General features: G+C 36.0%; 2 protein-coding genes across 2 annotated transcripts; one reads left to right on the top strand and one right to left on the bottom strand.

Moving 5' to 3' along the window:
* The first annotated feature begins 5,444 nt into the window (after positions 1-5,444).
* On the top strand, positions 5,445-11,546 carry LOC117115671 (inactive selenide, water dikinase-like protein). The gene is made up of 7 exons (XM_033259574.1): positions 5,445-5,813; positions 6,311-6,414; positions 6,781-6,930; positions 7,081-7,193; positions 7,638-7,828; positions 8,844-9,056; positions 9,660-11,546. Exons 1-7 carry the CDS (start codon positions 5,630-5,632, stop codon positions 9,830-9,832), a joined length of 1,128 nt encoding a protein of 375 aa, XP_033115465.1. The 5' UTR covers positions 5,445-5,629; the 3' UTR covers positions 9,833-11,546.
* Positions 11,547-11,926: 380 nt separating this feature from the next.
* Positions 11,927-16,297, bottom strand: LOC117115668 (DNA-(apurinic or apyrimidinic site) lyase 2-like). Its single transcript, XM_033259562.1, has 6 exons — positions 16,112-16,297; positions 15,822-15,905; positions 14,987-15,164; positions 14,192-14,338; positions 14,009-14,078; positions 11,927-13,429 (listed from the first exon to the last, which is right to left on the bottom strand). The coding sequence occupies exons 1-6, from the start codon at positions 16,224-16,226 to the stop codon at positions 12,383-12,385; spliced, it is 1,641 nt and encodes a 546-aa protein (XP_033115453.1). The 5' UTR covers positions 16,227-16,297; the 3' UTR covers positions 11,927-12,382.
* Positions 16,298-16,425: the final 128 nt, after the last annotated feature.

Genomic DNA, 16,425 nt, shown 5'->3' with positions numbered 1-16,425 from the left:
CCCAATGAGCGTTGTTGGCTCTCTTGTTCTATTTATACTCTTTGGTATAAATCACTCAAAATGCAACAAAAGTTGAAAACTTCTTGACATTATTTGATTTTTTTGCCTATTATAGGTATGTGATGTTCAGTAGACTGCATGCTACATCACAGATGAAAGGTATAGCAACATGAATGTCTAATAGAAAATAATGTATATAAAATACATTTAATTTTATTATATTATAATTTTTTTTAAATATTTTCAATCCAGGGGTGGATTTAGGGGCCCTTTTGGGAGGTTAAAAAAGAAAAAAAAAGGAAGAAAGAAAGAAAAAAAAATCGATCGCCGAAAACGCTTCAGTGGTTATTTTCAGGTGTCTAGAACACAACAATTTCGCGGGGGCATTCCCAGACTCCCTAGGGTAGTCTCGATCGGCCCCACCTTTGGGTCCCTTCCCCCTTTTCGGACGTCTCTGGATCCACTCCTGTATAATCTATATCAAATAAATTGTCGGTATATTTCAATCCATAGTCTGCAAGATCAGTTTCTTCTTTTCTTGTATTTTAGATTTTAATGAATATGAGAAAATACAAAAAGAACAATTACATCAAAACATCAATAAATTGTTAGTATATTTCTATCCATATTCTACAATGTCAGTTTCTTCTGCAAGTTTCCTTGTATTTTAGATTTTAATTAATATGAGAGAATACAATAATAACAATAAACTTCAATGTTTTATGAATTGACTTCTAGATAAAATCTATCAAATAGTCACAAAATGTAAACAAAAATGATACGGAAGAGTATTAAATTATACCTGTAAATAGATCTCATGTAGAGAAAAAAAAAATTATTGGTGATACGGAAAACTAGCCAAAAGTAGTGAAAATATTTGGCTGTCAACAGCAGTAGCTAGCACTGAACCCATGATGAGGCCCCCTTTAATTCGAGACCAAGACCACTTTTATGGCATGGATGACGCCAGTTGATGGCGGGGGGGGGGGGAGAACCAGGGCCCCCGTCGGGTGGATCCCCCTCCCCTTTCGAGGAGAAAAACCACAATTTGTCGGGGAGAAAAACCACTTTTATGGCATGGATGACGCCAGTTGATGGCGGGGTGGGGGGAAGAACCAGGGCCCCCGTCGGGTGGTGCCCCCTCCCCTTTCGAGGAGAAAAACCACAATTTGTCGGGGAGAAAAAACATGCATTTTCTACATACAGTATTAGTAAACTCTAAAATCGATTGAATAAACCTTTGAAACCCCTAATTGCCAACATTTTCGGGGGTTCCCCACCTGGACCATTTAAAAAATATTTTGAACCCACCCGTCGGGAAAATCTTGGCGTAGCCCATGATTTATGAAAGTACTAAGTGACAAAATACCCTCCAATTCAAGATTCAAGTTTGTTTTAACAATAAGTAAAATTAACTGCAACATTAACAACATGTCGTTTCAAAGGTCTATTCATATAACTTTAGATTTCTAAAGATTCTTCTCTTTTTATCTTTTTGTGCATTTTTTTAAAGCTAGTTTCAGACCACTGGCTGTGAATCAGAAAACGTTTTGACCTTTATTGTGTCATCTTTAGGAATGAGAAAACATGGACAGTGATTACAAAAAGAAAAATGCTGTTTGAGAGTATATTATTGTTAATTCTCCATAAAAAAAATCAGTAAATATTTTGAAATGACCTGTTAACTTTGGCACCGCTTCAAGAAGTGCCAAAAAAAAAAAAAAAAAAAAATACACTCGCGTATAAGACGAGGCTAAGAATAGGAAATTACGATCGAAAAACAGGGTTTTTTTTATAGGCGTTTTTTCGTCAATCACACGCGAATTTATTACTGCAATATGAAGCCACTAAATGTTAGTATGAACAATGAACGTAATTTTAAATACGGGAAATATGATTTTGATTAACATTTGAAAAAATAGGTAGTGTTATTTGGCTCCGTTTTTAGCATCTAGATGGAGCAAAAAAATGCATAAAATGCAGCAAAGTAAGGATACCGACGATAAAACAGTGGGTCGTATTATACGCCCGACATACAAAAATCGTCCAAATATCTTCTCAAAACTAGAACTCTCGGGGTTCGTCTTATACGCGGGTCGTCTTATACGCGAGTATCGGTACTCCTCCCTGATTTGATACATTGCATGATTATCCCAAAGCCCATAGACACAATGCAAAACCAATACACTCAATAAACATATGGGATTCGAAACTTAGTCACAGAAATTCTGACAAGTATAGATTATCAATTTTTGCAGACACGGTTTAAATATCAATCTAAAGTTCAGACTAAAGGAAAAATAATGTCTTTTATCGTCTGTTTCGATAGCTGAGTCTAAGTCCGACAGTTTTGCAGTAGACCATTTAGACAATAATCAGAAATCGGGACTTCAACAAAGGGTAAGTGGAGGGAAGCCTAAAAATATACAGTAGCTTCAATTGCAACAATTCAAATAGAGTATAAATTGTATGTTTACTTTACAGTATGCTGTTCAGATTTGTTTTTCAACATGCTTTCAAAAACAGATTCAAGTAGTATAGCAAGTGAACATCAGGTTTTTATGAAACAAATGGGTGTCCCATGTTGTCTTTTCAGTTTCGGTCTTCATTTAGAGGTTTCATGTACGGTTACCCCTTTGGTCTCTATTTCGAGGTTTCTAATTCGAGATCTGGTACCCAAACTAGTTTCGAATTGGAGAGTGGACTGTTATTATTTTTGGGGTTTCCATTAAAGAATATTCCGAATTCTTTCTCAACACCATCAACATAATCATCATCATTATTATTATTAAGCCTATCAAAATTATTAATTTAATAAAATCATTATTATTAATGACAAATCCGTCATCTTGCCCGGTGTTCCACAGACCGGACATCGTTACCAACCGTCTCGCATCATGCGGGACGGTCCCGCATTTCAAAGTGAATTTTGGATGAAACACGCATTTTGCAGAAACGCATGCGTGATAATATTAATAAATTTGTCACGCATTTAGCACAAGTCGGGGCGTGAAAACGAATTTATCACATTTAGAGGAAAATGTGTTTAAAATTATAAGAAATTGGTTTTATTAAAATATAAAAACGGTCATACAGTTACTTGAGTCATTAGAGAGCCTTCGTTTTCTCGTTCTAGAATCAATTCTCCAAAAAACTCAAATTGTACTAGATTTTATTTAAAATATTTTTGTTTATGTTCCCAGTCTGGCAACAAACCCTCCCAGAAATCGTTTTAAAATATCTTAAAAATGCACAGATCGTCGGAGCGCAAAAGCCTGGGACCCCCACCAAGGCTCCGCCCCTGGACCCCAGTGGGGCCCTTTGTAAAAAAACATTTTTTTTTTCAATATAGGCCTAATATAACGTATGACTTGTTTTTCTGGATATGTTGGCATCGCATTTCGCTAACAAATGGAAATTTAAGTTTAATAGTGAAAAGTCAAATGCTCTGTTGTTGGCCAGTGTCTAAATAGAACCAAACGGACATTAGGAGGAGATTTCATAACTGAAGTTGAAACATAAATACCTAGGTACCCACATTTTGAGGAATTTGAAGGACAACTTCCATAACAGGCCTACATCAAGTTATTTCAAAGGGCAATAAAATTATTGCATATATTAAATCCATTATAGACACGCTTGATGATTTTCACCGCGTGTTTTATAGCGATGTCCTTTGGAAATGTAGGCCTACCCACAATAATATTATTATGCGTATGTTAGTACAAATAATAAATGCCAACGCGGAGAGGACCAACGGATTCATTAACAATTCATTACAACGTAAATACGGGACTCGAAAATTTTCGTTTCAAGATCAGGCAATAAAGCCATATTTTGAATAGTTCGGCTACTGCAATCGATTCGTGCTTTATTTTGTTAATTTCCAACTCTTCAAAAACATCGATATATACAAAATACGATCAAATTGTTAATGAAAATCAGAACTAACCTTGAATTCCTTGATGAATATCAAACCACAACGTAAAATTGCACCCTACGTAAAATTTTGTACATTTAATTTACTTTTCGGTTGAATTTGAACAAAATGAGCAGCGACGTGAAGACTGCTTGGTAAAATGATAACATCAGAAAAATAGAGGAATCGACTCGAGCACCCCCAACATAAACAAGAACAATGAGTTTCGTGTCCGTGTTAATTATTTACTTATTTATTTTTATTTATTTATTTCAATATTAGTATTATTATTAGTTATTATCATTATATTATTATTAATCTCTTTTCCTATGCCATGTGTCTATCACAGGATAGAAATTGTATGACGGTTGTTGATGGTAATTAGTATTAATATACACGCATACTAGTTACGGTCAACAACCGTCAACAACGCTTGTTGACGGTTGTTGACTGTTATTGACGGTAATTAGTATGGCTGCATTTTAAAGAGATTAGAAATACGGTACATTTTTGAAAATTTGAACTACGTTTTGAAAAATCAGAACTTCGTTTTGGGAAAGTAGATCTACATTTTGAGAAATTAGACGTTGATAAATTAGGCATTGGATTTTGCAATTCCATTTTGATTTTTAACATAGACTTTTGCTGCGTATGGCATCCCCATAGTTTACAAAAGCTTATATTCTATATTTGATTCTAATCGTCGTACCTGTTTACATTGAACGTACTTACACTAAACACTTAATCTATGGTCCTCCTTTGGCCGATCGAGTTGACGTAAGAGAGTTTATTAAAACGATTAGCAGTTAGGCCTACATTTAATAGGCCTAATTTAAATTGTTCGGATGAAATATATATTTTTTATAAAGTATCCTCGTTTTTAAACTTTATGGAGACAGTTTAATGCAAGCAGCGCGGTTTCTATCTCTGTTGTTTGAGAATTGAATAAAATAAAATAAATTAAATAGTTTAATTAAGTTATTATTGCCTACTGAATTGTATAGGCAGTGCTGTTGTTTTTTTTTTTTTTTATAAGTTACTCTGGAGTGTTGTAGGCTTATTTGAGAATCACGAAGCATATTCTGACAGCAACAAAACTGATTTATTGCTTTAAGTACTGCAACAATAGCGTTCAGAGTCGAATTTAGAAAGTTTAGATAAAAAGTATTTAGTTTTTATAGGTTTGCAAACACCGGTTTGTGTTACCGAACTAATGTAACTCATTCTAATTAAACTGCGAGCCACGGACTTTTTTTTGCCATAATAGGCTTAAGATTCGATAACAGGCCCTTAAAATTGCTTGACTACACAGGCCTACGTTTTTAATAAATTTAAGTCAATTATAATTAAAAAGCAAATTTTTAATAAGGTGATTGCGGGCACTTAATTTATGGTGACAAATTAATTAAAGGAACAACAGTATACTAAAAGATTAACATTGTTCTGTGTATGCATTTCATTTCTTCAATTTCAACCAAATGACCGCTGGATGTAGTGTGCAAAAGTGCACTAGCGCCGCCTGTCGACTATGGTGTAGCGTAGCTATAGCTTCGGTGCGGTTGTTGATCGGTAGGCCTGGCTTTTACTGGGGTTTAATTGAACTTTGATCAGTGTACATAAGACTAGACATATAATTTGTACAGTATATAGTATCTGTGATTATACCTTGACTTACATACTTGGAATACTACTGGTCTAATACTGCTTATAATGGTGTCAAGGATTCCATTCGATCCGAAGGCGTGTGGTCTCGGTGAGGACTTCAGGCTAACCCGGTTCACCCAGCTGAAAGGATGAGGCTGCAAGGTCCCTCAGGAGGTACTGCTCAAACTCCTAGAGGGGCTAGATGTTGATGACGTGGTTCGAAAGAAACCGTCTGCTGCTGGGAAAATCTGTCTTGTATACTTTATTGTTATTATATTAATTAGGCCTAGAGAGACAAAACCAGGGGTGGCGCCAGGAATTAGCCCGACGGGTGGGGTGGGAGGGCGGCGATTTTCCCGACGAGAGCAAAGTGGGCGTGGTCGGGCATCGCTCAAAATCTTTCGCAAGTACTAGTAGTCAAAGGGGGAAAGTCATCGAAAAATAAAATGACAATTTAGAGAGGTTTCAAAGGATTATGTGCCTTTTTTTTCCCCAAATTGTGGTTTTTCTCCCCGAGGTGGCCCGGCTCTCCCGATGAGGGCCCTGACCTATAAGTATAATAATAATATTAATAAAAAGGCTAGGCCTAGTTAGGCTTAGCCCAACCCAGAATTCGTATTCATAAACCATGCCTAGGCATAAAAGTTTGAAAAGGCAAAATTATGATCGAAGAACTAGAATCGTCATCTTATTTTTCATGATCAATTTTCATTTTTTTTAATTTAAAATAACTTTTAATTTTGACAGGTATTGGAATGGACTCTGCTCTTATACCATTATCTATACCGGGTTTAAATTTAATACAAACTACAGATTTCTTCTACCCATTAGTTGATGATCCCTACATGCAGGTAAATATTCTGTTGAGGTGGTTTTTTGCTATGATCATGCATCATTTTACTCCTCATCATCGTAATAATTGTGATCATTATTATGAACCATCCTCATCATAAATTATCATCATCAACCATAATCATTATCATCAACATCATCATCATATTAATTATCACCGTCATAACCACCATCAACACCTTCAATCGTTATGGCAAAAATTGTTTTGACAGACTGGATTGATACCTTCTCTCATTTATCATGAGATATCAATGCTCTGATAATTTTCTAATTTGGATGAATTATCGCCATACTCTATGTGGTTATTCCTTTAGATAGAAATATAATGTTAATCTTAGGTGTTTCATTTTTTTACATTACTGTAGGGTAAAATAGCGGCAGCAAATGTTTTAAGCGATCTGTATGCCATGGGAACCACCAAGTGTGACAACCTCCTCATGCTACTCGGAGTCCCCAAGACATTTACAGAAAAGCAGCGTGATGTTGTTGTACCACTAGTTATCAAAGGGTTCAAGGTAAGTGGTTGCTAGCAATACGGTGGTTAGCATATCAATACAATGTAGACTCAAGTTATTTTACTCTTACATTATATTAGTAAACATTAAAATAATTGGTGTAACTGTAACCTAATTCATATTCTGCACTGTTATTGTTGAAATATATAGGATGCTGCAGATGAAGCAGGAAGTCAGGTGACTGGAGGTCAAACAGTGGTCAACCCCTGGTTCCTTGTTGGAGGTGTGGCAACTGCTGTCTGTCACAAGGAAGAGTTTGTAATGTATGTAATAATATGAGCAGTTATAATATTTCTTAAAAATAATATTATATTTCAGTCTTCTGTGTGCTTCACAGTATTACCATTTAAAAAAGGGTGTGGTCATTTTCGGGCTGTTCTTCCCGGATAGCGATTTTAGCACACATCCCATGTTGTCCCTAGGGTTTATATTAGTCTATAACAGTTGAGATATTCTCTCCTAAAAATCAAGTGCATACAAATCTTAGTCCTGGTCTTGATACCCATATGTATGTCAGGGTGAGTGAGGCAATGTTGAAAAAACACCTTACGTGACTTGAACTGAGGATTTAAATTTTAATGTCCACTTATTTAAATGCACTGCGATTCTCAGAATGCTCTCCATGTAATATAAGAAGTTTCCCATTATGGATATACATCTGCCAATTTTGTAAGTACTTATAATACTCTATTTATTGTTCTTGTCAGGCCGGACATGGCGGAAGCTGGTGATGTGCTTGTTTTGACCAAGCCTCTAGGAACCCAGATAGCTGTGAATGCCCATCAGTGGCTGGAGGAACCAGATCGTTGGCAGAAGATTAAAGATGTCATCACGCCTGAGGAAGTTGAATGTGCCTACCAGGAGGCAATGTTCAATATGGCATTTCTCAATAAACATGGTAAATTATTAACCAGAGGAATTACATCACTAGAGGAAACAAACTTTATAAAAAATCAAGGTGGCATTAAAAAAAAAACAGTAGTGTGTAGGAATGAAAAAGTAATTGTTTTAGTACTTGGCCTAAATTATGTATACAGTTTTCCCCCCAAATTGAGACCACCTTTGTGACATGAAAATGTGGGTGGTCTCAGGGTTCAGTCGCCACATAGAGGGCTAGCCTAGTGTATTATTGAAGATTGTAAAGTTCTTTTACAAAGTAGTCTTGAATTAGAGGGGTCTCGAATTTTGGGGGTGCACTGTACTAAGATGGGCCATACTAATCCTGTTGAGGACTGTTGGCAAAATCTAGTGGCATTAATGAATTTATTATTAGCAAGCTTTCAATTGTGTAATGACGTGAACTTACAACAGATTCACTCATCCGTGATCATACTACAGATTTATCTTAAAGTGTATCCTAGAATTCAAATGAGAATTCAACATTATCACATCCAGGGATTTGAGATAGAAGGGGCCCAGGGGGACTCATCCGTGATCATACTACAGATTTATCTTAAAGTGTATCCTAGAATTCAAATGAGAATTCAACATTATCACATCCAGGGATTCGGGATAGAAGGGGCCCAGGGGGACTTTCACATGGAGAGTTCACACCACCTCAGCCCCACCATGGTTGGGGCTGAGGTAAGAAAATCTTTGATTATGGCACCTCTAGATAGCCGGAAATGGCACTCTCATCCCATTTTCTCCATTTTATTTATAATTTTGGAAAAATTTAGGGAGGACCTGGGCCAAATCGCCCCCCCCCCTCCCACCTTTGAATTTGCCACTGATTGCAGATCTTATTGTCACACATTCAAGAACTCTTAATAAAGAGCCACCCAACTTTTCTTTTTTTGAAAATAGTCACAGTGCCTATGCTTATTATGACATCAACAAGTATGGTTCATACAAATCAGTTTTGTTATGTAAAAACAATGGAAGAATTTTCCTTCAAATTCACAACTTTTCAGCTGCAAGTTTGATGAAGAAGTTCAACGCACATGCTGCAACAGACGTCACAGGCTTTGGAATCCTTGGGCATGCTAAAAACCTTGCACAACATCAATCACAGAAGTTGAAGTTTGTCATTCATACGTTACCAATTATTGCCAAAATGACGGACACAGCCAAAGTATGTGGAATCAAATTCCAACTTCTACAAGGTTATTCATCTGAAACATCAGGTAAGAGTACAAAACTGACTTGGAACTTCAACATGTTGGTTATTAAATCATTGTGTATTATTACTGTGTTGTATACTATTCACTTGCCGCCAAAAAGGACTGGTGTTGCCCAAAAGCTCTGGTTCAATTTCTGATGTTTACTTATGTTTTTACTGTTATGGTGCAGTGCATGTCCTTTGTAATTTTGTCTTTTTTAAATGTTAATGTTTTTATATTTGAAAAGCTGTACAACCAAGCTTTCTTTGTGTGTATTTATAGGAACAAATACAATTTCTTGCATTTTAGCTGTTGCTTATCATTTTTGTATGTACTGAGATCTAGTCCATGTTTCCCATAGCATTGTTGTTTCCCAGTATTGTGCCTTTTAATTTTTATTATAGTTTATAAAGCATCACATAAAGTGGATAATTTACTAGATTTTTTTAAAAAGAGCATTTCAATTTTCAAAAAGGTTTACCAGATTGTTATTGTAATTCATTCCTCAATCTCATGGTATTTTAATATAATATCTTTAGTATTTATTGACATAAGCAGAGTAGGTTCCAGTATTTTGCAAAAAAAAGTGAATTTTACAAGTAATGTCTTTATTCTTTTGTTCAACAGGTGGTCTTCTTATTGCAATGCCAAGAGAAGATGCCGATGGATTTTTGAAGGAATTTGAGCAAATAAGTGGCAATTCCGCTTGGATTATAGGATCCGTTGAAAACACCTCTGACCCAGATGCTACTATAACTGACAATCCAAATATAATTGAAGTTAAAACAAAAATAACGTAAAAAAAAATACCTTGGCAGCAAAATGTGAGAAACTGAATTGGAAGTGAGTGGTGGCAAGAAAAATTGTTTGACTAAACCGAAAAGGCCAAAAGAAGATTGACAGTATACTAGACTTAGATGTTAGATGTATCACAAACAACCAGATGTTGAAAAGTACAGGTTCTTTATAGTCAGGCTGACTATAGTTAACATTATAAGACATATGTAACATCATCAATGCCGTAGCCAAGATTTTCAAACAGTGCGGGACAATATCAGAGTGGACCCACTTTAAGCATAAATTCAATAATGTGGACCCATTTTCTTAAAAGTTTACTCATTTTATGCAAAAATATGAAAAATCTGGACCCAATTTCTTAAAATTTTTCTCATTTTAGGCTAAATATGAGAAATCTGGACTCATTTTTCAAAAAGTGGACTCATTTTACGCATACAATTGCACAATTTAGACCCATTTTTTAAAATGTGGACCCATTCTTTGTGGGACTGTCCCAATAGCTGGCTACGGCATTGAACATTATCCCTTTACATTCAGTGTTATTGTCTTTTTTCTAGTGTCCACTATGCTGCTACGGTGCTAGTACTGCCTGACCAATCATTCAAATTTCTTTTTACCATGCAGTGTTTACATTTATAAATTTAGAAGAAACAAAAGTAGTGCCATTAGTGGACTCAAAAAATGCCTTCAGGTCACAGGTCAAATATTTTTATCATGCACTTGTTGCTTTTTTGGTTTATGTTATTTCCAACAGTGCCTTTCAAACCTACACTAATAGCTTAGCAGAACTTACATTTTATGAGTGCTGATCATATTTTGTGCATTGGGGCTTCACAATCTATGTTTCATTCGTTAAAGGGATTTTAATTAATTATAATAAATAGTCTGCAATGCAAACAAATACTTTTTAAAACTTTTATTAACATATTGCCTAAGCCTATAAAATTGAGGCCTACAGAGTAAGGCGATTGTACATATCACTACACAAAAAAAAATACAGGCATTCCATTTTATAAAAAATTATCTTTTTACAAATATTCTGTGGCATGTGCAAAACTCTGTTTTTGACTACATAATGTAGATATATAAATAATGTATTTGATTATCAGGTGCTCTTTTCATTACCTTAAAAATAAAATATACAGAATATTATAATAATATTACAGTTCAGGAATCCATAAAATTTATAGCATATAAAGTTCATGACCTAATGAAAGATAGGCCAAACAGCAACTGAATGAAACTGTGTTTATGAATGCGAAGTTGTGCAATTTAATGGGTGTAAGTACTTTAAAATCTAGAAATCAGTAAAAAAAAAAATGCTTTTAACGACCACTTTTGGGACTGGCGTGTCCATGGTCTTTAGAAGCTTTGGTCTCTAAATAGAATAACAAAATAAAAGACATTTGTTAATTTTGGACCACAGTGGTCTTAGATGGGTCTTTAATTAGAGGGAGACTCCACAATACCTCTGTCAGCTTTTCCCTAATGTCTGTTAAAAATTGAGCAGTTTGACTGACATTCCGGGAAGGCTTCAGTAAGGAAAACCTGGTTTCGTTACTTGTGGAATCTTTGTAATGATATTCCCTTAGGAAATCAAAGTTTGAACTTATGGAATGGATGTAATAAACATTTCCCAAGTAACGATCTCATGTTCTTAAAATGATTACAAAACATAATTACAAAAAATATCTAATAAAAAAAATCATACCGTTACAATAGTGGATGTTCTTCATTTGTGAGTTTGAAGTCATGATTATACCAGGGGGGTTGATCCAGTTGGCCCGCCGCCCCCCCCCCCCACATTTTGACACTAAATTTTAAAAATTTCAATGCATATCAGTGCTATGTGTTACTCGCTTATCTATTCTGAAATTGTAGTTCGGGATTTTACAAATCATATCCAGATGCGTAATTATGCTTAGAAATGTTCTTATATTTTGTTCAAGATGATGTTAGATTTAATTAAATTAATTTTATAATACAAATCAGCTAGAAAAAGCAAGTATTTACAAACAATTATTTTGGCACTTCCAGCAGTGGTGGTAGCTGTCAGACAAACATTGACCACCCTCCACCTCCAGTTATCAGATTAACATGTTTGTTTGCTGATGCAAGTTACTGACATGATTCTTCCCTTATATAGTGATATAAATGAACAATTCTGCCATCCTAACTTAAAAATCTCCACTTGACTCCCACTATGAATCACTGCCTGATCATTGATTTGTTAAAATAAGTACATAATCTGCATCCTTAACTTAAATGTATTGTTTGTCATGAGCTAAAAATATTGAAAGTTCAATTCAATATTTGAATTGCATTTATGAATGCGTATTTCAGTATGGTTTACGATTAAAAATTTGAACGAGAAAAACAAATTTCCCATCACTTTAACGACGGTTAACGTTTCTGTATTCTTTTGCATAGACCCTTAAATTGGCTGGCTCGCAAGAATGTGAAAGAACATACCACTTCTGAGCAACTAGTACTACTTGTTTGAGACTTAGAACCTGTGGTTTAAGTGTATTCAGAAATTTTAAACGGTGATATTAGTTTTTTTTCCAAAGAAAAAAATTGCACCTGGCATCTGGGTTTGATTTATGGCCCTCTCCTCTTGCACAGCAATAGAACTGCTTGCCGTAGTTAGGCCCTGCTTTCTTTACGGTCCTCATTACACAGTCCTCGTTGTGGCCCTTGCATTTAGGAGGCGGCCGTGGTCCAGAGAATAACGCTTTCCAGGAGGAGGTCAGTTTTGTTTTGCCCTTTGAATTTGTGGCATCACTTGTTGATTCTTCACAAGATGCATTACTACCTTGACTTGAAGGCTCTGAAATTTCCTCATTTTTTTCTTCTGTTTGACTGTCTTTCTGTGATTCGTCTAAGGTTCTGGTTTCAATTTCCTTAACACAATTCTCTTCGTCTTTGATCACTTTTTGGGGTGTTGTCATTTCATTTTCAGAGCTCTTTGAATTTGTCTTATTAAAAAATTGAAATAGGTTTCCTTTATTAACATCAGTTTTTAGTTTCTTGCTTTTACTGTTAGTACTATAAGGTTTTGCAGTTCTCTTAAGCGTTCCACTTTGTTTTGAGGCGCTGCTGCCTTTAGCAGGCGCAGGCAAAGCCATTGGCTTTTTACTTGGTGATAGTTTTGTAAAGAAACTGGATAACTTCTGTTGTTTCCCACTGAATTCTGGCATGAATTTTGAACATAGAGGCGGCAATTTCTCGGAAGGAACAACTTTGCATTTGAGTTCTGCCTTGACGGGACAATGGTCAGATCCTTCCACTTCTGGCATGATGTCACAGGTAGAGAACTCGGTCTTCAAAAGCTCAACATCTGCAAATATGTAATCAATCCTCGTTCCATAATTTGTCTGCCTAGCACTCGTCATAGAGCACCAGCAGGTAAACGCATGTGTTCTGGTAGGATGCATGAATCGAAATGTATCGACAAAGAGTTTCTCTGATTGCTCAGTTATTGAACCATTTTCATCATTACCCACATCTTCACCAATCGGCTCCTCTGTTTCTGTTTCGTGAAGATCCACCAAAAAGCGATTCAGCCACATCCTCCCAGGCTGGCACATGAAGTATTCCTGCAAGGTCAGTAACACCAACTTGTAAAATGTCTGAGAAACTTAAGCTACACACACATTTATTCAGTTTAAGGTGTCAAAACACTAAGTTTGTTCCATGAAAAAATAAATGGGTGGGTTCACAGGGAGAGTTTTTATGGCTCAGTATGGCTCAAATTGCGCTTTTAGACCACAAGGGTTGGCAACCAAAGTAACACTTATTTAAATTGGCAAATCATTATTTTTGATCTGACAACTTTGTTGTGGCATTAAACAACAGGGGTCCAGACCTGTCCAACTTACTGGGGGGGGGGGGAGGCGGACAAATGCCTCCTGGCCCAGCTTGAGGCAGCACTGCAGGACACACGTCTGCTGTTAGGTGAAATACACCAGGCACAGTTACTGTATATGCTACAAGTAGTAGGACAACGTAGTACATTCCAAAACCCCTATTAAAACAATACCATTTTTGGCTTGAAAGATTGACTCTTAATAAGATTTTGACTGATAACAAGATATTATGATAGGTGGGTGGGTACAAGTGTGTCCTGCCTGTTTGTAATTGTATTGGTAACTATATAAATGGAAAGGTAATTTTACCTCGTCTTGAGGGTCACAATGGTCAATTGGTCGATGACAAGAATTCACATCACCGACAATCACCACATGCCTGCAGATATAAAAAATTAAAATAAATTTGAGTTTTAGAAGGATTTAAATATATCATGCACTAAAATGATAGCCTAGGCTTATTGATCAGTGGTAGTTATGAATTAGGTTTACCGTCCAGCCTTGACCAACGCCTCTGCCCTGGTCTGCAAAAGCCGGTAGAATTTCAGTTTGTAGGCTTGCCTCTCCTCATTCTCGGAAGCTGCCCTTGGACAATAGACACAAATGACCACTAAATCCTTCATATGTCCATCTACACATCTATCATTATCAAGTGAGAAATAAACAAATTATGGAAAAAGTACAGAAAGAAATACTGTAAATATATTAAATATTTAAAATATATTTAAATATTAAATTTTTACATAGCGCTCTTTACCAGAGTCTTCGGTTATATGTGTAATCAGAACTACTAATTTCATACCGAATCATTCACCTCCTACCAGGTACCCATTTATACTCCTGGGAGAGGAGAGAGACAAATGCAGTTGAAGTGTCCAAGGACACCAAGCAGTGTGATGAGCATCGGTCTCGAACCCCCGAATTTCCGATTGAAAGTCCAATGCCTTATGTGCTGTGCCTATAAATGTATGTATTATTAATGATTTAAATAAAGTCATGTAGTCAAATTTCCTTATAGATAATTCCCAGTTTTCTTTTTTTTTTTGTTATGCATTGGAAGAAAGTAGTTTTAATTACTTACAGTAGGAGTAGTTGTTTGAGTCAGGTGACTAGGGCAGCCGTGCTGTGGGTTTGTTTAACATTTGTTGTTGAGGCTATAATGAAATACTGCCAATCAAAGCTGAGGATGTTTAAATTTTCAACATGGAAGAGAAGGTTCATCCATAAGCAGGGAACAGCAGAATTTTAACACAGAATATCAAATTTAATTAAAGCACATATAATTACATTTTATGTTGCGTCATAATTGACCTGCCCTCAGAATCCAGTGCATGTAGATCTTCATCAGAAAAATCTGACGTATCTCCATAGCAACCGATACCCTCCTGAGATGCTGTAAGTACTCCAGATATTCCCTCCTCGGCTAAGACAGGTACAACTGCATCCTTACAATAAATGGCTACACCTATTGAGTGAAAACAAAATTACTTACTGTCATACTGTAAATTTTTCTAATTGTACGGATGATACCTCAAAAACCAGCTCAAATTCGCGCTGGAAAATCGCTAGAAATTCGGTGCGCAGTATCGTAAATACTGCAGTACAATGTTTAAATATTCAGATTAGGTCAAGGCCTAATTTCAGCCAAGTCTACGCAGAAATCGGCCCTTGTTTCCAAAATGAGCCAAATTTGTGGGCTTTGCGCAGAGGATATTATTATTCACCACACAGGCCTTACTATGCATAGAGTGTGGCCTCTTACTGTATTAATTTTTTAATTTTATGTATTTATTTCAATGTTCTAGTAGGCTAGAAAAATCCACGTAAAAATGACAATTGCCTCTCCCCTTGCTGTTCCACTATAAATTTCCCCTCTAATTTGAGACCAATTTTCAAAAACAACCATCAATATTTAAACACCACGGTATATTTATAACCCTAAATTGAGAACAGAGCCCACATTTTCAAATCAAAAAGGTGGCCCCCAAATTGGAAGGCGAACTGGTAATGTACTGGTATGGCTGCAATGATTAGACAAAGGGTTTTTTTTAAAGTTAAATTTCAGGAAATTTCCACTATCAATGAACCAACCTTATTTGTGTTTGTTTTTTGTGGTACCTACCTGAATAACCACTCCTTTTTTTCGAGAAACTGAAAAAGCTTTTGTACCCTTCAACATTTGCAATTGGTTCGTCAAGAAGGTCTCCTAGAAATAAAACCACAAGCGTTACACTTTCATCAACACTTAAGAATAGACTTGCTAGGCCCCCCATCTCAATTCTGTCTGTTGTCGAGCGTACAACAGTACCTAAAGAAGCGCATTTTGCATTGCCTGTCTTGACAACAACAATGAACACGCCGTAGCATACGCGGGGCTAGAATTTCACCTGGGTTTATCAAGCCAAAACTCACTTGTTATTTTTGTTTCTTGGAGGCAAATAATGTCAGCATTCAGGAAATCAAATAGTTGTTTCAAAGGAGTCTTCATAGCCCTAATTCCATTGATATTCCAAGTTAAAATCCGCATGTTTTATGATTCACTATGATCATCCAGGTCTCAAATAAATCGGGTTGGTTGAGGGACACGCTCCCTTATGAATATTCATAATGGACTGCCACTGTAATGGTTATTCATATTTTATCTTGGAATATTATAATTATATGCCAACCAATCAATCACTCAGTCATTGTGATACTTTTATAAATCGATTTTTGAAATCAGTAGG

The sequence above is a fragment of the Anneissia japonica genome, unplaced genomic scaffold (assembly GCF_011630105.1).
Source record: "Anneissia japonica isolate Jap-2015-1 unplaced genomic scaffold, ASM1163010v1 scaffold288026_len309160_cov177, whole genome shotgun sequence".
In the NCBI taxonomy this organism is placed as follows: Eukaryota; Metazoa; Echinodermata; class Crinoidea; order Comatulida; family Comatulidae; genus Anneissia; species Anneissia japonica.
Note: the sequence above shows the minus strand (reverse complement) of the source record. Positions and strands in the feature narration are given on the sequence as shown.

Coding starts and splice junctions, on each gene's coding strand:
- LOC117115668 (XM_033259562.1), bottom strand. CDS start 16,226: ATGCGGATTTTAACTTGGAATATCAATGGAATTAGGGCTATGAAGACT. Junction 15,906..16,111: donor CCAAGAAACAAAAATAACAA/GTGAGTTTTGGC, acceptor TTTTATTTCTAG/GAGACCTTCTTGACGAACCA. Junction 13,430..14,008: donor ATTGTGACCCTCAAGACGAG/GTAAAATTACCT, acceptor CTGACCTTGCAG/GAATACTTCATGTGCCAGCC.